This window comes from Corvus brachyrhynchos, unplaced genomic scaffold (genome assembly GCF_000691975.1).
Source record: "Corvus brachyrhynchos isolate BGI_N302 unplaced genomic scaffold, ASM69197v1 scaffold97, whole genome shotgun sequence".
Lineage (NCBI taxonomy): Eukaryota > Metazoa > Chordata > Aves > Passeriformes > Corvidae > Corvus > Corvus brachyrhynchos.
The window spans coordinates 4,554,785-4,574,811 of NW_008239758.1; the positions used below are offsets into that span (position 1 = coordinate 4,554,785).

At 42.6% G+C, this 20,027-nt stretch overlaps 1 protein-coding gene across 4 annotated transcripts in view; it reads right to left on the reverse strand.

The window, feature by feature from the left end:
- CEMIP (cell migration inducing hyaluronan binding protein) overlaps positions 1 to 20,027 on the reverse strand; it is a 77,272-nt gene that overhangs the window by 33,335 nt on the left and 23,910 nt on the right. For 3 of the 4 annotated variants that reach the window (XM_008640070.2, XM_017742637.1, XM_017742636.1), the window contains exons 5-14: positions 16,992 to 17,099; positions 14,084 to 14,236; positions 13,274 to 13,412; positions 12,253 to 12,489; positions 11,694 to 11,873; positions 7,595 to 7,665; positions 6,745 to 6,840; positions 5,992 to 6,113; positions 3,688 to 3,829; positions 2,673 to 2,864 (exon numbers count right to left, since the gene is read on the reverse strand). In XM_008640070.2, the coding sequence (XP_008638292.1) occupies positions 2,673 to 2,864; positions 3,688 to 3,829; positions 5,992 to 6,113; positions 6,745 to 6,840; positions 7,595 to 7,665; positions 11,694 to 11,873; positions 12,253 to 12,489; positions 13,274 to 13,412; positions 14,084 to 14,236; positions 16,992 to 17,067 (1,408 nt within the window). In that variant the 5' untranslated portion in view covers positions 17,068 to 17,099. The remainder of the gene's footprint in view (positions 1 to 2,672; positions 2,865 to 3,687; positions 3,830 to 5,991; positions 6,114 to 6,744; positions 6,841 to 7,594; positions 7,666 to 11,693; positions 11,874 to 12,252; positions 12,490 to 13,273; positions 13,413 to 14,083; positions 14,237 to 16,991; positions 17,100 to 20,027) is intronic. The other variant, XM_008640071.2, reaches the window with a different exon arrangement.

The following is a 20,027-nucleotide window of genomic DNA, read 5'->3' on the forward strand; positions in this document are numbered from 1 at the left end:
CAGGAAGTATCAAATATAAATAGGACATGAGCTAACTAATGAGTTTGACTTATTTGGCACAATATGCTAAACCATGTCTATTAAAATACTATTAAACTATGAGAGCATAAATTATATTAAACCTTGGTATGCCAAGTTGCTGCCACGCCAAACTGGCTGTCCACAAAGCAGAGGTTTTCTGCCTTTTTTATAACAAAGAGACTCTTAAGTAGTTCAGATCTGACATTTAGGTTTCTTTTTAAAAATAAATAGAAAGGAAAAAAAATAAAGATTAAAAGGGAAATAAATCATCATGGGTAGGAATGGTTTTATCATTTGTCTTTCAAAGGGCAAACTTTTGGAGTTCCCAGCTGCTAAACTAAACCTCTTAGGAAAATTAAGCCTTTTCACTTATTACAAATGACATCCCTCTGAGACCCTGTATATAAATGTATGTGTGGAAGGCTTTTCTCAGAAGGAGCAAAGCAATCTCACCTATCTCCATAGCAAAAGGCAGGCAGACATTTATGATGAATGTTCTTCTGCACCCAATTACAAGCCTGGCCCAGGCACACAAGGCCAGGCTGTGCCAGGGCTGCTCACCTGTGCTAAGACCAGGGGCCATTAATGATCCTTATTCTGGCTAATTACACGTCATGGCACAGGGCAGTGGATGAGTTATGCCATGGCCAGGCACAGAGCAGCTCAGGGACCGCCTGGCTTCTAGAGACCGGGGACATCTCAGCCTTGCCCAGGTTTCATTTCATCTAGACTGAACTTAGATTCAGGCAGATTATTTTATTTTCTAGTGCAAATGTGGTTTTGTTACAAGAAAGTTGGATGTGATTTTTATAACTGGACTAAAGTTTGCCTTGATTTATATAATCAGTGAAATCCCATTGACGTCAATAGAGTTGCCTGGATATAAGAGACACTTTGGCCCTGGTGTTCATGTCATTTGTGGTAATAAAAGGAATGTCCTAATTCTCCTAAACAGCAATCGGAGACCAGGAGCACAATTACTTTAACAAGTGTTTCCACTGCTTCTTTACTTGAAATTCACATGAATTTTTTTATTGCTTTTAACCCATTATTTGTTTCCTTAAACTAACCTAGCTGTCATTGTTGCAGAAAGTGAATGTAACTACATGAATTCCACAGATCCATTCGATTATGGGAAGCCCAAATTCCTACTCCATCTTTATTTTTACTGGCAATCTTCCAAGACCATCTTCAGGATGTGACTTGTATCATACCAGTCTGAGTCCAACAGCTCAAAAGTTGCTCAAGAAAAATATTCAGCTTGGAAATGTGTCTTCTTTGAAAGCACTAGACATTTGAAGTCATAAGACTATGACACGTTCAAACTGTGAAAAACATTTTTTTTGGCCTGATGCACACCTCCAACAATGAATGGCTGCAGCTCTGTGGGGAGGCAGCTGCCAAAGGAAGTATATTGGTACCTTCCAGAAAAAGTTGCATCAGAGATAATGTTGAAGTGGCTCATTTCAGAGAACCGAGAGAACTCCCTGGTGCATTGGAGGTTCCAAGTGCCCTCATGGTTTCTCAGAAAGAACTTACTGTAAATACAGACAAAACCTCTGCCTAGAGCAACAGCCAGGGTGGAAGCAAAGATAATGTCACATGCATGATTTACCACCAGGCAGATGCTGCCACTGAAATACAGTTTCAGCTTCTACAGACTTCTACACTGTAAAACAATGTTTGCTTTTGTAAATTACAGAAACAAAAAAATCCTCATCTATTCAGATAAGGGGCAGTTCATGTGCTATTTCCATGCTCTGCTTATCAGTGTGCCAAAACAAGGTTCTAGAAGGGAAAGACGACTTCACAGACTCAAGGGAAGATTAAATCTCCCACTCTGGATTTTAGTTTTATGCTCATGCTGGTAATAGTCTGTGCTTCATCACCGTTATGCTACTTAATTGGACTCGGTGTCCAGGGGCCACTCTACAATCATTGGACTACAAAATCTATTAATCAAAAGCAATTTGTTTTGCATTTGAGCTGGTCACCCACAAGAGAAAAATGCTGGGGCTCTGCAAAGGCTCTCATTCCTCCTTCTCAAACTCACTGTGGCAACACCCTGCCACTCCATCTCCCCAGTGCAGAGGCTCAGGACAGCTCACTGGCCACCAGAAATGTTTGGTTAACATCACCTCTAAGCAATGCCCTCTGGAGACACAGTAAACGGGCAACAGTAGCTTCAGTAGTAAAAAACAGTATTTCTAAAATGTAAGATTACAGTTCTTGTTAACTAAAACTGAGGAAAACAGCCAGCTGGACATTACTTCACAGCTTTACAGTCTCTCACAGTCTGCTCCTGCCCCAGCTCGCTCTTCACATCAGCTGTGCTCATCTGCTTTCTAGGTAGTGGTTTTGAAAATTTCAAATGCATAACCTGCATCTGTTCCTCTCAAGTAAATACACCCACTCAATAGCATGCTTGGGGACAAAAATGGAGTCAGGTATGAAAAGGGAAGGCAGGAAGGAACCAAAATCAAGCTAGATGGTTTTCAAACACAAAAGTTCTGTATCCCAAAAGCATCTAACAACCAGCCATCAAATTCAGGAGTCTTTCAACATTTTTCAATTCTTTTTGGAATCACCTCAGTGCAAATTGACAGAATTTGTGAACTGCAACGCTGGAGTGATAAGATGTAGCACCTCACCTGCTACCTTGACCTGGGTGGGTCTGCAGGTTCTGCATGGCAGCACTTGGAACTCCTCTGCCTGGTACATGGAGTAGTCAGTGCTCGCCACCACCAGCCTGTCTCCAGGCTTCCATGAGCTCACATCATCCACCAGATTCAGGATCGTGCTGTTCACATTGGTGTCAATGGTTACTGTGAGCTTTGGTTTCACTGAAAAGCCAAAATGCAAGGGTGGAGAATTCAGTCAATCTTATCAGAAAAAGCTTGCTCCTTCTCTTTTCTTCCCCCCACCCCCGCCTTGGAGAGCCACCAAAAATTACGATTTTCTCATGCTAAAAAGAAAAAAAAGTTAACTCTTCCCAACATGTTTTTTACTGGCTTCGGCTTGGCAAGCAAGAAAACAGGAAAGTGTTTTCCTTTAGCTGCAGGCAGGTGGATTTTCCACTAGCCCCAGGATAAATTTAAACGTAGCTCTTAGTGGCTCATTCTCACCACACCCACTTAGCAGCAGCCCTTGTGGACGCTGGATGCTGCTGTTTACAGCAGCCTAGTGGTCTTTAATTTAATGACTGTTTTTTCCAGCAAAACAACAGTCTTCCACCCTTCTTTTCCTGCCAGCACCAAAAATCTTAATGACCTGTCTAATGAGCAGGTTAGGGGCAGAGGTGTTGGAATTAACAACTGCAAAATGAAGTATTAGTTGCAAACCCTGTTGCCTTCACACGTCCTGATTGACTAATCCTATGTCATTCCAAAATGTTTTTGCAGAAGACAAGGAATTTACAGGAAAGAACTTGCCAAATATTTCCCACAGCCTTACTGGGTGTTTGAAAAACCACCCTGCTTCTTCTGCTAGTGCTCAGGAATTTTTCCTGAGATCAATCTTCAGCCATTCTATCTGAGTTTGCATCCATAGCCCAGCCAAAGCTTTAGCTTGGAGAAATTACTGAAGTTGTTCTGACACCAAGAAAGAGCCAGTCATGGGAGGATTTCTGCTGCTCTCTGTTCTGGCTTTCAAAGATGGGGCACATACCAGATTTGCCACACAGGAACCTCACTCTGTAGTTGCGGCAGCCCTCGCCTGTCTGGTCCTTGCCGTGGCACAGAAATTGGTAATCGTGGCCGCTCTTGTAGAAAACCTCCGTGGTTAAATTCACTCCATCCAGCGTCATTGCCTGGAATGAGGGTGGAAATACAACACAGGTGTTGCTGTGAGGTGAAGGGCTTTCACCAAAACGTCTGTGCCATCAGAAGAGGCCTTTGCTTTGTTTTGGGTGATGGCACAACCTCTGCATGATGAACGCCCGTGACTGTGCTTTTCAGCCGGCATTCCCAGCTGGTGCTCACACGCAGCTACTGCTTAGGTGCAAGCCTTTCTCCTGTGTCTCTACTGTGGGCTGTTTTGGGAGGAGTTTGTGCGCTTCACAGACATCTGCCTCGGTGCCCTAGATTTTCTCTTGCCACTGGTTTGAGGGCAGATGGAAACACTGAACACGGATGCTTGCACCCAGATGAACTCATGGCTTCTGCACTGTACTCATTCCATTGCTTGTGGCTAGGCTCTGTCTGAACCTTGCAGAAGGAAGGGGGTGGGGGTTTTATTTCTCCATTACGTGGATAAGTCTCTCAAAAAAACCCCCGAGGCTGCTGCAACACTGCTGTCTGTTCCAAAATAAACAAGAAATAGCCTTTTCTCACAGGCAAGTACCAGCCTGTAGAGCTGCCTTGAGAAAAAAAGGCTGTATCATGCCAAGAAGCAGTGAGATATGTAACCTCTCTGGTGTTCCTGCTGGGGCAACATCTCAGGGTCATGTCAAATTTCACATTCTGTCTCTATAGCTTGCATTTCTCTCGACCCTTTCACAAAAATGTGGTGCATGGCATTGGGCAATCCAAATACCGTGGGCATTTTGGCAAGGCACCAGAAGAAAAAACATCTTTCAATGAGGGGTCTGATCCTGATTCACTCGTGCAGGCTTCCCTTATTAATGCATCCGTCCCGCTGCCGTGTGTGGGATTAGCACTGTCAGCTGGAGGAATGTGCCCCTGGCTGTGCTGTGCTTCTGTTATTATCATCAGATCTTCAATTTTCTCCCATGTACCAGAGCTGGGGCAGGCCAGCTGCTATAAATCAGTGTGGCTTTATGAAAGCAGTGACCAGCACCAGATTACACTACCTGAGGATTTGCCCTAAGATCTGCAGGATAAACTGAAAAATGTCTTGCTTTTAATATACATGGGAAAAAAGACCCAAAAGTAACTTATTTTGCAGAAGAGGAAAAAAAGCCTTGTTTCTAGGACAGAAGAATATCTTCCTTCTTTCTCTTTTAACACGCATTCTAGAAGGGGATGTATCATAACAAACATCTGACCCCTGTTTTGAACACAGTTGTCACTTCTAATACACGTATATGGAAGCAGAAATGAATGTGGATTTGGTAAGACCTGGCAGAAAATTATAGGGCAGTTTTTTCCTTTCTGTTCAAGAGAGATTCTTTACAACATCTAGCCCTGGAAACTTTCACTCATACTGTCAAACGTTTACTTCAATAGCCACATTCTTGTGAATAAGAACAACTCCACTGGCTCAGAGCATGCAGGAACCTTAGGCTCAGCCTCACACAAATGTGAAGGATTTTATAGTCTTTTTCTAGGCAATGCTTCTGCTGTAGTATTTTTCCCGGGTAGACATATATACGGTGAACGTATACAAAAAAAAAAAATACCCTTGTTTCTTGCTGGGGACTTTTTGTCCTGAAAAGGTTTTTGCAGTGAAAAGGTATCTGACTGCTCCTCAGCATGCTGGCCTGATGGCATAAATATAATACTTAGCTCCAAATAGAATTCAAGAATTCAGAATTCTTTCACAGAAATAAAACAATTGACTCCAAGAAATGGCTGAAAGCTCACCAATATTTTTGACAACCTGCTACAGCTGGTAGTTGTACTATCTCATTACATTTTGTGATTAATTTTTTAGGTAGGGTCCATTCCAGGACCATTTAAAACCTTTGAAATTTTCATGTGCTTGCTCCTTTTAATCTTCCAGCAGGGAACCACATATTTCATGATAGCATCTGTGCTGTCCAATGACCCCATCTGTACACCTTTTCATGCCAGGAGCCAGAATTTACTGAAAGGAGCTCAATTCTATCAAATTTGTCTCAGAACAACACGAAGCTGTACACAAGATCTTGTTGGTTATGTATTAGAGTGGTAGAATAATTGGTGTATTTTATTTAGAAACAAAAATTACTGACAAGCACAATTATTTGGGGGGTTCAGTGTCAGTCCAAAGAAGACTTGCCCCTCTAAGGTGAGTGGTAAACCTGCCTACCTGGATGTCAATGGGCTGCCTGCAGATTTTATCAGGATGAGCAGCTTTGAAGTCAGACAGCTTCTCCATGTCCTTAGATCTCGCTTTGTCAGGCTTCTCAAACCACTCTGTCCATTCTACATCTGGAGACAAGTGCAAACAAGAATAGTCATTTGAAAGTCAAGCTTAATGAGTGCAGCAAAAATGCATGAAGCATAATATGATCTCAGATATCATTCACAAGTTCCTTCACTGATGATCTGATTCCTGCCTCTTCCTGCCAGTCTGTCAGCCACTTTTAATGATGCTGTGAAGTGCAACCAGCCAAGGGAGAGCAGAGTTATTAAAAGCTACATAATTGGCATGTGCACTGTAAGCATTATTAATAGACAGGGATTTTGGATCTGTGGCCGCCTTAGCTGCCTTCTCTGATCCTCAGATCAAGTTGCACCAGTTACTGTGCGTTGTCTGAAACATGGACATGATGACTGTGCAGGGAAAAGAAGTAAGAGGTTGTGTGTGAGCTCTGAGACCGCAGGAGATGGAATTTCATACCCAGTGGTATGAAAAAGGAAAAAGGATCCCAGTTATTCAGAGGGTCCTGGAGACAACTGGGGAAAGAATCTGTGAACGTTCATTAATTGGGTTAGTGACGACATAATTAGCAGCTAGCAAGTCCACTCTTCCCAAATGGAAAGGATTGCAGTAAAAGGGATGATTCACCCTATTTGCCAGCTGTCTACCACCAAGTGCCATAGCCCACAGACCTCTTACCTTGAACCCACTCGCTCGTTGAAGAGACGTTAAAATGTTCTCCATTCTCAGCTTTGAATAGTTTGAATACTTTGGCCACAGCTGACCCTTTGTGACCTGTTAAAAAAAACCCAAACTTTGGTAAAGTCATTGAAATCAACTGGCAAGATCATTGAATGCAATTGATAAGAGTAAGAACTGAAAATGTAATGGTCTGTGAGCTTATTTGCATATTTTGACTGTATTATTCAAAATTAGCCCAGCACAACTTCCACAAAAATTTACTGATCTTGCAATGAGGCTTCAGACACTTTTGTAACTGCATGGATGATCAGGAAGAAAAATCTTCAAAGATCAGAGAGGATAAAGCCCACAATTTTTTGTCATATATTGCTATTTTTATTTAATGTCTTAGCAAGCCATGTTGTTCATGTCATCGGAAGATGGAGACTCTAAAGTGTTCAGCTTGCAAGAAAATGGTTTCACAGGAGGATTTGAGGCTACTAATTCAGGATACACTGATTAAATTTTCAGCTGGTGTGAACTGGGTCTGTTCCACAGATTTGTGTCTCAAGAGAGGCAGTGTCTGAGCTCAGTGAAGTTACAGGGATTTACACTGGTGCAGGATCTCACCTTTTACCTAAGGGTTTGGATAACCTAAGCTATCCCCCACTCAGCTACTTCAGAGGCATTAGTGGGAAGAAGCAATACCTAGAGAGAGCAATTCAATCAAATGTGTCAAACCATAAATTGCTCATAGCTTCGATGCAATGCAGTGGGAAGTAAAAACTCCAATGGCCAAATTAATCTCAGCTATAAGTCCAGTACCTTTCAGAGATCAAGTCAAGACAGCATTTTGTGCATTAAATACCTTGATATTCTATGTGGTCCTCAACAGAAGAGGAGGGATTTCCTTTAATGGTAATAAAACTCCATGGGTGCCTGGAAAATGAAAATGAGAGATGATCACGTTATGTCAAGTACGAGAGGCATATTTCTTATAGCCCAATGTTCTTAAATTTCTCAGAGGCACCACATTCAAAACAGTCTGATTAGTGTCACAGGCAGCTTAGTTAAAATTAAAATTATCTTAACACTCTTTATTTCTTCAGTAAATATATCAGAAGAGAAGGAAGTTTGAAGACAAATCCCCACTTAAAACATGCCTGTAACAAGTGTATTTCTTTTTAAAATGAGTGTTTAAAGAAACTTGTGTGTGACAAACCCAAGAGACACTGGCAACTCCTTGGGGAGCCTGAAAATAAATCTTGTGTGTATACACTGAAGAATATGAAAAGAAACCACTTCTGCTTAAATAAATTTCGCTCCTGCTGAAACCTTGTATATGACAATAGTCTTTGGAATGACCCATGAGAATTTCTAATAGACTGGCTAGGAAATGACAATAAAAAATGCTTAGATAGTCTCTTCATATCTAGTTTCCTTCTTTTGAACATTGAACAAGGGTAAAGGTTTATGGCTCTGAATTATCTATTCAAAACTGGTCCCATGTCAGAAGCCAGTTCATTACCATCTGATGGTTATTGATCAAGTAGGTTCAATAGCTATCAGCCACGCTGGAGAACGACCACATGGATGAGAAATCAGTGGAGACAGGGACTAAAGTACCTCCCAGCCTTGGAGGTGATCAGGTGATTAGTAGGGATCAGGGGGGATTTTTATCTTCAAAGTAGAAGTAGTTCAGCCATATCTGCCCTTAATGACCAAGAGAATAAAAAATATGCTTTCAGGGTGGTAGGGAGGCTGTCCTGAATTACCAAACACTCACAGAGTTTAGATCATGTCTCTATATAGTTATAAATACCTGGTCATTTCAATTGCATCAAGAGTATTGCAGGTCACCTTACATTGGTGTAAGCAAAGTTCCAAACCACTCTGGGACTCCAGAAGGAAACACATACAGACATTGACAGCCACTAAAACACACCCAAATCACAGCTGCTGTGGGCTGGGGTTTGCTGGGATTTGCTGCTCTGGGGGCAGCAGGGCAGGCTCTGGGTGAGCACTGGTGCAGCCCACGCCGTGCCATGGCCCCACAGGACACGGCTGCTCAAGGGGACACTGTCCCAGCAGTGTGTCCTCAGCCCCAGCACTGGCCAGGCACAGGGGAAGCTGCCAGCACCACTGCACCAGGAGCCTGCCAGCGAGCCAGATGCTCCTGCTGGAAAATTTGCCTGCGTGCCAATTGCCAAAGGCACTGACGGGCTGTGATCTCCATCCAGGGAGAGAGGGGGGATGGGAGCAGGAAGGACACTTTTTGTCACTCAGCAGTCTAGATAGATTTATTATTATTATTGTTATTATTATTATTGTTGTTGTTATTATTATTATTATTATTATTATTTTGGTAAACCAATTCGAAACAAATGACAAAGAATTATGATACCTCAAAAATAATTAAAAACTGATTTAAAGAATAAGGAGTTATTCACTTCTGCAACTCAATGTTTGGCCCCATTTCATGTGTTAAAATACTTGTTTCTCCCAGCTATTTTACCACTAAAAATAGCTTTAAAGTAGTTGAACCCTGACACATAAGGGCACATGCAATCTGTTTGGGCTATATGAAATTATGTGACCAGTAAGTCCAGAGCCAAACCGGAGGTATTTGTGCGGAATTCCAAAGAGAACAACTAAGTCATCAAGTGCAAAAAGGCTTTCTCTTCATTTATTAGTAAAAGGGAAAAAAAGAAACGGCTCACACTGAAAGAGTAAACACACTTTTCAAAAGGAAAACAATAAAGGAGGAATGCAAGATTTTCCTTTCATTCCTAATGTTCTAGACTCAGCAAATAGGCAATTAAAAGAAATTCCAGGAGCACAGAAACATTGCTGAATAAATCAGCACTGCTCATTGGTGCTGTTACAGCAAGGGGGAGTTGCACAACTTTACAATCTGGCTGAATATGGAGCACCTGGAGATGGACAGGAGTTCCCTGCCCATATAACCCCTGCCAGCACCCCAGCCAGAAACCAACACAATCTACGACTGAATAGCCTGACTCAAGTGGCACCTCACAAAATGTGAAATAGAAATTTCCTAAGCCTGGAGCTTACACTCTTATCCTCTCAGGGATGGCCATGGCCAGCCCCAGCCATCATCAGGAGCTGAAAAGGTTTGACAGCCAGGATTCAGCAGCACCAGCCAGAAAACCCCAGTGCTGGGCTGTGAGTGGTGACAGGCGTGTTAGAAAGAAAAATCCATCTGCTCTCCTCAGCCAGAGCCTGCCTTGGCCACAGAGAGTAAAATGTGTGTAATTTTCTCATTCTGAACATTTTTTTCTAAGATACTCCAAAGAAATTTCAAAAAGCACCTGTCAAGTGCATACATCCTTTCTCATAGTTATAGCTGTGTCTGAAACGTAAACCACTAGGTCTAAGTCTTGTTACACCGAAGTGGAAGTTCAATTTGCTTAAGAGGAAAAGCTTGGATACACCTAAAGCTGCCTGTGCTCCACTGTGCCATCAAACTGCCTTTCTAAGTCTGGTCCCAGCTGCCATCCAGACAAGGTGGTTTTTGAGAGCAGATGAACTTAAACTCTGAAAACACTCCTAAAAGTACGTTATTTTAAATAATGCACCAGATATTTTTCCACACACCAGTATGCTGGTGGAAGACAGTGTTGGCCAATTACTACCTCATTATTTATCCGTGTCTCTGTAATTCATGGAATTCAATTTTGTGGTATTTCAGATAACAGCATGGCAAGGATTAGCTTTCTGGCTGCAAACAATAGCAACTCTGAAAGTCACACTTCCATGGATGAATTTCTGTGGTATTTCCATTATAAACATTGATGGCAAAGTGATGAGAAGCTTGCATTAAAACACCACAGGAGCCTAAAAAAATCAAGTGCCATTTACTTTTATAAACATATGCGAAACCCATCAATTCCTTCTTGTTGCACAACTGGGGAAAAAAAGTATAATGTTCAAAAATCATGTTCTGTTTCCCTAATGCCATCATTTGAAAAAAAAAGAAAACCTCAGCAGGCCACTGGGCTGTAATATGAGGTCTAGATTTGAGAGCAAGAATTGCACTGATGGAGATACCCTGGTTTTGGAGACCATTCCTTCCCCCCTTGTTGATTCTTTGCAATGTGTTGTCTGGTGCACAGGAGTCCCTGTAACATTTGACACAGCCTCTTCATCAGCTACCCCAGATCTTGTTCCATCTGTGTGTGCCCAGCTGACACATGTCTCTTTCCACAGACTGCTGTATTGAATCACTTCTCCCTGTAAGGCAGATTGTGTGTGTGTGTGTGTTCTGCAGACACCCTCTTACTGCCTCATAAAAAAAAAAGCCTACAAAATAAGAAAAAAAAGCCTACATAAATTCAGATAAACACAAAAAATATAATGGCTACAGTTGGGTAAATAGCAAGTGTTCTCAACAGTGCGTGTGCCAACACAGACACTGTTTTGGCCACAGAAGTATTTACAGTCCACACCATAAATCCATGTTTGCTAAATTTCTGTGCTGCACAAGTCCCCAGACCTGTACTGGACAGGCTGACGAATGTGCTGTATGTGTGTCTGTATGGATGCAGCCAGGGCTACACAGCAATTATTGTACCCTCCTTAATGCTCAGCCCATCTAATCCTCTTTGTGTGTATAAATATGCTTCTTAAATCTTAGGGGGATGGCTTGAAAATAAGTTGGAATAAGCAACCTGTGGGAACAGTATCTTGGAAAAATATCTTTTTCTTAATGTGAATCATATGCTATTCCTCAATCTGCTAATAAAAATACCCAATATAGACTCTGAGTGCATCTGAAACTATCTAATTAACTGCTAAAACTCCACATTGAGAAGTTTCCCTCTTTTTTAAATTTTTTTTTTCCCATGTGAAAGAACTTTGTGACTTTGAAAGAGTGGAACTATTTGGACATCTCAGGAACATAATAAAGCCTCTGTGCTGGGAGAACTGGCAGGACTGGCACATACCTAAACCCAAGGTGGAGGAAATGCTTGCTGCCCAGTCTGGTCATTGCTTTCCTGGCCAAGTCATCCAAGTTTCTGGATCCTTCATCGTTCACTGCAACTGACAGGATCATGCCATTTGCAACTGTGCCCAAATACTGAGCCAGGCGGATACTTTCCTCTTTTGCTCTGTAGGTATCAAACCTGAAATGATAAAAACACCCATAAACATTTACTGCAGTGATCACCACAACTTTATGAACTGAAAAGCAAGTACTATAAAGAAAGTACTCTTTTGTGCTGTTCACAGTAATATCACCCTGTTGCAAAAGCACTTCTCTAGCAAGTTGTGTTAGGGTGTTGTGTTAAGCCAAATTGATTCAACTCTAGCTGACAGACTGCAAGGTAGTAACGCTGCTCACTCTGTGGTGTTGGAGATTGCTGGTCTAGGAAGAATTGTACAGACATGCAGGAACACCCATTTGAACAAGATGCTAAAAGGTGTGGGTTTGAGCTTGCTGAGATGCTGTCCCCAACCTGTTCCCAAAGATCCTCACCTCTAGACACTCAAAAGGTCACTCACCGATCTGAATGGACAACTGCCCCCGTCTTTGGGTCAATAACATGGACAATGACACCTCGGTGGCCCCAGCTCCTTTCAAAGTAATATCCACCTTCTTCCATGCCACCAGGATGAAGAGTCTTGTTTAAGAAAGTCCAGGACAGCTTTTTCTTTCCGTGGATCTCAAGGGTGCCACCTTTACTCACTCCAAGATACTTCTGTCCAAAGTAAGGGTTTGGCTGGCTGCCGTCATCCGCTCTAAAGCAGGAAGGGAGGAAAGGGACCAGGTTTGGGTTTGTATCTGAGTCAAGGAGGCTCTCTCCTTGTGCTGCTGTGACCCGAGGAGAGAAGTCTCATGATTCACAGTGCAATTCTTTCAGGCACTCCAAGAATCAGGAGCTTCCCGTGTTGTACAGAAAATAAGTTATTTTAAAGAATAGTAGCAGCTACTGAAGACCAAGAGCAATCTGGAACACAACTTATACATGCTACATTCATTATATCCAGGCCAGAGGAGGCCTGGAGCCCAGACTGAATGCCACATCTGCATTTTTGAATCTTGGAGGAAGGCAAGACCCTAAACCAGAGCTAAGAGGTCTAGCAGTTGCTAAATATGAATTTAGCATCCTTGAAATTTTAAGAGATCCTGTACCCATCTGCAAGACATAAACATATTATCCTTTGGCTCACCACTTCCATACAGAAAGAAAGGATGTTTAGAGAGGAGAACTTTCAGACAAAAAGAGCTCCTCAGGTTTTAAGCCCATTCTGGAAAATCAGCTTGAGCGGTGGGAAGGTACATGCTGATTCTCTGGCATGCCCAAACATCCCAGTGTTCATATCCCAGTAGGAGAGAAAAAACCCCAGCCCTGCATCAATTTCTGTGGGCCATTTAAATTGTTTAAAAAGTTACTGAACTTTCCACAGAGCGCTGATGGTAAGTGTACCTGAGAACATGTAATTTTAAGGAACACTTTCATTCCCTGACGTGGAAGAGAGATGCCAGAAGGTTCTGAGGGAGTATTTCATCGTGCATACGTACCGCCCATATAAGATGATAACCACATTGGCTTGGTAAGGGCACAGCTCGCTGCCAATGTGTAATTCTCCATCATTTTCAATGAGTATATGTCTAGTACGCAGAATGATGGGCTGCACATCGTCTTTAATGACCAGTTTTCCTAAACAGAGAAGGTTAAGACATTTGCTTTATCACACAGCAGCTCATCAGAGGTTGTGGTGTCATTGTGCTAAACCCAGTGCTGAGTTCTCATCTCAGTTTTTGAAAAATTCTGTTCATACACCCCCAAAACAGCTCTCAATACAAATCCTGAAAACATTGGTTTTTATTCAGTCAAATTCTCGAAAAATGCAATTAAGATTTGCATGGAAGAGGACCCATTCAAAACTGAGACAGAAATTCAGAGTTAAGATGAATAAAAGCTATTCATGCCAGCAACACTATGGCCCTGTCACTGGAGACAAAGGGGCACAGAAGCATCTGCCCTGTCCTGAGGCCCTGGTAACACAACTACTGCAGTAAGATGCTATCAGGCCAATGGTTTAGTAAAAAAAATATTTTTGAAGCAAATGGCAGAAGTAGAACTGATGATTACACTGAGCTACTTGTGTAAATTCTCGAGACAGGACAGAAAATGGACTGGTTACAATGGTCAAAGAACCTCAGCTCCTCAGCTGCCACCCAGCCCCCAACTGAGGTAAAGCTGTGTTTGCCCAGTAGCCACCCACTTCTCAGTAAGAAGCAGGAAGCTCTCCCAGCATGACCCACAGTGATTTAAACAGACCCAGTGGAGAGCAGATGCCACCCAGCCTTGCCAGCAACGCATTTTACCTCCATCAGTGATGTGGATAGAGTGGACAGTGGCAGAAGAAGAGAGAAGCAGCTTCCTGCCACTGCGGATTTCAACGCGGTTTTCTTTGTTGTGACCTGGGTTCCAGATTTCTAGCTCGGGATCTCTGTCAGGACACGTGACAGCTGCTTCTGCTGGGTAGAGATGGAGAGTGAGGACAATCAGCGTTTGTTCGGTGTGAGACAGAAAGCTCTGCACCTGGGCACCTTTACAGTGTCATTCAGCATCCCCCCTCTTGGCTGACTCCCTGGAACACTGCAATACCTCAGTGCAGCAGAGTACAAAAGAAAACAAACAACAGCTTAAGCTGTTTGGTTTTCTGTTTTCTGGAAGCATGGAAAAACCCAATGCAAAGGGGATTGCAGTTTCTAGAAAACTACAGAGAAGGGACTTTAACTGAGCCCTTCCTGCAGTGGTGTTCAGCTCTGTCCATACCATCGAGACACAAAGCCCAGGGAAGGTGTGGATAAAAGGATAAAACTACTGCTACCTTTAAAAATGCCCCCAAAATACCCGCTTTGTTTAATATAAAGATGTTAAAATACGTTTGCATTATATATTTTCACTGGAGATAGAAAGAAAAAGAGAAAGTGTGTCTGGTTTTGTGAGCTTTTCCAGGCAGAAGCAATAAGGATTAATTCACTTTGGGATCACACATCTCCAGTTTCCACACACAAATTTGATGATGGGCTGCCATGACGTGTTAGTCTGAACAGCTCTCATACCACATCCAAGAGTCTCATGTTGCAACTATTTATTTAAGATAAAATATTTTCCTGATACAACCTCAATTGACATGTGAGCCTCATGTTGTACTCTAATCAACAAAACTGTGAGTGAGAGTCTCACGTGTGATGCATATTTTCTGAGGGTAGAACCCTTTCTAATCCTAGGAAGCTGAGGTCAGTGGAAGTTTGAACAATGAGCCCTTTGCCTTCAGAAAGGGCTGGGAGTTCTCACCAGCTTTCCAATTTTTATCCCTTAAAACAAAAACATCATGGAGAAAACTACAGAATCCACAAATCAGTGGCAATGAGCATGGGATAAACACCTTGATCTCAGCAAGGTTATGTCTCTGGACCTTGGTGTAGTAAACTTGGGTGGGTTTTGCCCCACAGATACTAATGCCTCCGGGTAATGGAAAGGACAATGATGTGAATCCATGCAAGGAAACATTTCCTGGTGCTGGTGCAGTTGACAGGCAGTTGTTTTGTGCTGCCACTGAGGAACTTGAAGGACATCTGTAATTCCACAGCAACAGAAACAAAATCCGTCCATCTGCATTCAGTTTCCTCTCACATTCCTCCACCAGCTTCACGTCTTAAGAAAACAATAGAATTGGACCAGCCATGGCCTTAAAGTCTCCAGACTTTAAGAGCCCCAATAAATAGCAGTTTTCAAGGTGAGCAAGGGATGTTCCATGTGGGCTGCAGAGACCTTGTCTCTCTGCAAGCTTTTCCCACATACATGAAGTAAATCAGAGAGGGCCAATAATCTACCAGCCAGCAAGTCAGATACAAAAAACATCCAAGACCTGATTTTGATACCTCTGTGCCAGCTGGAATTGTACTAGTAATGTCAGAGGCACTTTCTCCAATTTACAGTAATTGAGAAAAATAAGGAGGTGTTTCTGGGTTCCTACCAGAAGACACACAGAATTAATAAAAGCTAGAAAAGATAAATATTTCAGACAGGGAATGGGGCTTGCATTGCAAATAGATGTTCAAATATAACGGCAATACACACTGCCAACAATTTAAAAAAAAAAAAAAAGAGCTGTTATTTCCCTGAGAATAAGGATAATACAAAAATTTTATCATGATTAGAAGTGATATAAAACCAAAAGAATCAATTCAAATGTAAAGGTATAATTTAGCAACCAGATGAGTTGGGCAGGATAAAAATTGTGTTCATGTTTCCATTTACTTGAATATGCTAGTATGCAAGGAGCTTCCTGCAGTCTTGAAAGATGACTTGTGCCCCCAAATTCATTATTTTGAAACAGAGAGGCAGGCAGTGAAGCCTAAGGGGAAATCAAGAGGAATTTACACTGGTATTTGGGATGACAAACAGCAAAAACCAACAAACCAAAAACAGAGAACCCAAATTCCCAATTTCATTACCCAATTTGTACCGGGAGATTTGCACATCACCAGCATCTGCTGTGCCAATCACACCATCAGGCTGAGCATCTTCTGCCAGCTGGTCCAGTTACCTTGACAGCTTGATTATTACTTTCATTGTCATCTTTTAAATAAAAGTGCAAATTCTACCCAGCACAAGGAATTAACTGAATGTTTGCTTCTTGACCAAAGGGGCCTGAGCATGACAATGAGAGGTTGCTTCATGCAGCTGCAGTGTTTGGGGCAGGACATATGGTGTCTTTGTTTCAAACACATACAAACCTCCAAATTGGCTGTATATAGAATATGTAAATCAAGCTCCCCTTTCTCCCTTCCCAAAACTGCTCAGTAAGAGAGCTGCTTGGAAGAGACAAAACCCAAGGGACAGGGCTGTCCCAGCCCAGAGCTTTTTGCTCTCCACATCTGGGCTTGAGGAATGCAGGAAAATGCTCGCCTTCACCTCCCTCAGCCACAGCTATTAGGACCTGAGGTTTCTTTTGCTATTTCTTTGTGGCAGTCTGTTGGGTTTGTGTTTGGTTTAAGAACATGTGGCAGAGTCTGAGGGATTGCTGAGGGTACTTTCACCTGCTCAGAAATTTCAGTCTTTGCCACTCCAGCTGCCCCTGACTGGGAATATTGGCACACCAGAAAACTGCTTTTCTCCTGTTTTTTCACTCTATCCTTGACTCTTTTTATACAAGAGTGAAAAGCTGGTCAATTTAAACCTATTAAAAATAGCATTACAAACCATGGCAAGAAAACTTACCTGTGCTTACTGAAGAGACTACAAACAGAAAAAACCCCAAACTTCCAGCCAGGTACTTGGAGGTAGGTAGAGCCATTCTTCAGGATTTTCAATTCTCTGTATGGATAGCTGTGAAAAAAGAGTATCAAGAAAATGTCACTATTTGTTTTTTTTCTCCAGCTCATTCACTGCACCAAAAAAAAAAAAAAAAAAAAAAAAAGAGGTTAAATCCTGCTTTATGCCAGACCACTTCCACTCCCATTCAGCTGGATGGCTGAAAACACCTTTGCACTGATTCAGGACCAGCCTGAACAGAGCGAGGAGCCATGGGCAGCTCCTCACCCTTTGTTTGGTTTAGGATAAACCCACTCGGGAATCCAAATAGACACTCAGCAAGCAGCCACCAGCTGTAACCAAAAACGCCTTAGGAATGTGGCATAAACACATCCAGTGTCAGGGCTCTCTAGGGCTGCATATTCACATGTGCTAGAAAGTAATGAAACACAACAGAGAAGGCGTTTGCAGAGTGACAAATTTTCACGGAGTAACCTCTCGGTGGCACCTCTCTCCCCCCGAAATACCCACGCATTTTTGGCAATGGTGTTTTGTGTAACCCCCAGATAAACCATGCTCACACGTCCATCCTGAAGCATGCAGTTTCTTAGATTTCAGATCTAAGAAAATATTGTCTATTTAGTGTGCCAGCTCAGAATTTTCTCGCAAAGCCAAAAGCTGCTTTTGAAACCAGTCTACCTAATGGTGTTTTTGTTTCTTCCGTAGCCAACCCCCAGCAAAAACAAACAAGCAGTGTCATGAAAGTCAAAGTTAGAATTAATGTGATTCTCTCTGGTCTCCAGTGATTGATTCTGCAGCTCTGCCCCGGGCTCATGGCAATTTATTGACATGTGTATTCACAGGGAGGCAAGGACACCCACTTCTGTATTCATAAGGCACTGTTTAAAATTCACATGTAGTCCTTGGTGTCTTTAGGTTTTATCATATAAGCCAGTGTCTGAGGAATATCAAAGACATTTATTTGTAGCTGTCATGTCACATCCCACTGATGAAACAGGATAAATGTATGGATCACACATCTTAGTTCAACACAAAACAAAAAGCATTGAAAAAGAATTCCAGGGTGCCCCAATTTCTCTAGGGCAAAAACACACGTTATTTTTCATGTCACTTGTTAATATAAGCTAAAAAAAAAAAAAAAAAAAAAAGAAAAATAGAATGAAAGGAGCAAGGATTTAGTCTGGAGCACATTTTGCAGTGTATATATGCAAAACACATCTGTACTGTTCATAAAGGTGACACAGCGATACAGCTCAAAGTAAAATGATAGGTTCCAAACACATGTAATCCAATGATTACATTTAAAATAGCATTAGGACCAGATTTTACAGGAAATATTTTGTCAGGGAAATGTTTGTTTGCTTTGGTACAGTGTATTTGACAGCCCTGAGCTCTGGAAAGAGCAGAGACTCAGGGCTTGGTAGAGTCTATCAGGTGCTGAAATGCTGTTACAGAGCAGTGGGAGAGAGGAATGCACTTAGCAACGCTATAACTTTGAATGATATACATTATCAGAGAGCAGTGCCGTCGCCATGGAATTTGTGCCAGAACCAGGCTGCACGTGTCTGACATTTTAACAGCATTAACCATCAACTTTGGACAAGCCAGAGCTCTTTTAAAGAAACATTATTAGAGGTACCCCCGAAGCACAGCAGTCACCATTAAAATGCCAGGATTTATTAGTGATTATTACACAGCCTGATCTGCAGACCCAGTCATTAGGCTCTGCTTTAACAATCGAGGAAGAACTAAACAAGAGGTAGTACCACAGGATGGTCATTGCAGATAAATCTTAGAGCGTGGGCACAATCGTGTGTTAGTGCTGCATAAAGCCAGATTCCAACTGGAGAGGTTTTGGTCATGAAATACATTCAGATGATATAAGAGTTCACAAGAATAAAGAGAAGGGAATTGTTTCTTGGCAGTGATGGCATGCATTTTCTCTCCTATTGCTGAGTAGGTAGCAAAGGAATGTCTTTGTTCTGGCCCATTAAAAGCCCAGAGGATCATCTGTTCTGTCCAGCTCATGACCTTACCTCTGACACAAACCTGACAGCAAAGTGGTAGGAAACTACATCAAGAAATTTCTCAGCCTTTGCTTTCTTTAGAGCCAAGAACTGCACAGTACTTACCATCAGGTGGTGCAAAATGGCTTCTGGTTTTATATCCCCACTTACTCACCGGGGACAGCTTCCCTGATTGCATCCATCCATCTTCATCAGCAGAGATCAAAACAAGCAATCAGACACTGGGAAGACATGTCATTCTCAGAGGCATCAGCTGTGTGCCAGGGCTCCGATGTTTTCGCAGTGTCTGATCTGCCACAGTCCAAAGAATATCCTGCTTATTTTGCGACTGAGGTAGGGTGTTTGAGCCCGAGTTCATTGCAGTGTTAGTATTAACTGGCACTTGGGTTGGAAAGGCTGGGAGCCAAGAGGGCCAAGAGGATCCGACTCCTCTGATTCAGCTCTGACTAACACAGGTCTGGAAAAATGCTGCTTGGAGGATAATCTCAGGAATTTTCCTTCAAAACCTCTCAATTAAGCATCTTTCCCAAATACTGGGTGTAAGCAGTGGCATGCCTGATTTTACCATTCGATATAAGAGGAGGAAGAGACTCTCCTGGTCCCTGTGTGCTGCTGGAGCGGGCTCAGGAGCAGTTATCTCCTGCCAGGCAGCGCTTCCTCGGCTCAGCGCTGGGAGCCGCGTGGGGATACAGCCGCACGCTGCATCCTTGAACGGGCGCCACGTGGCCGACTCCAGCTCTGATGTAACCACCAGTGTCAACAAATCTCCCTGCAGATTCGGGCACTCAGAGAGCACAAGGGCCATGCAAGCGGCCGCCTAAGCCTATCATCTCCAGCCTTCCTCAAATACCATCTGGGACTTCTCTCTTGGGCGAGAAAAGCTTTTATATCTAGCCATTAAAAGCTGCCTGGCAATGGCAAGTGGGACTCGTATCCTCGGATCTGGCAAGGCAGA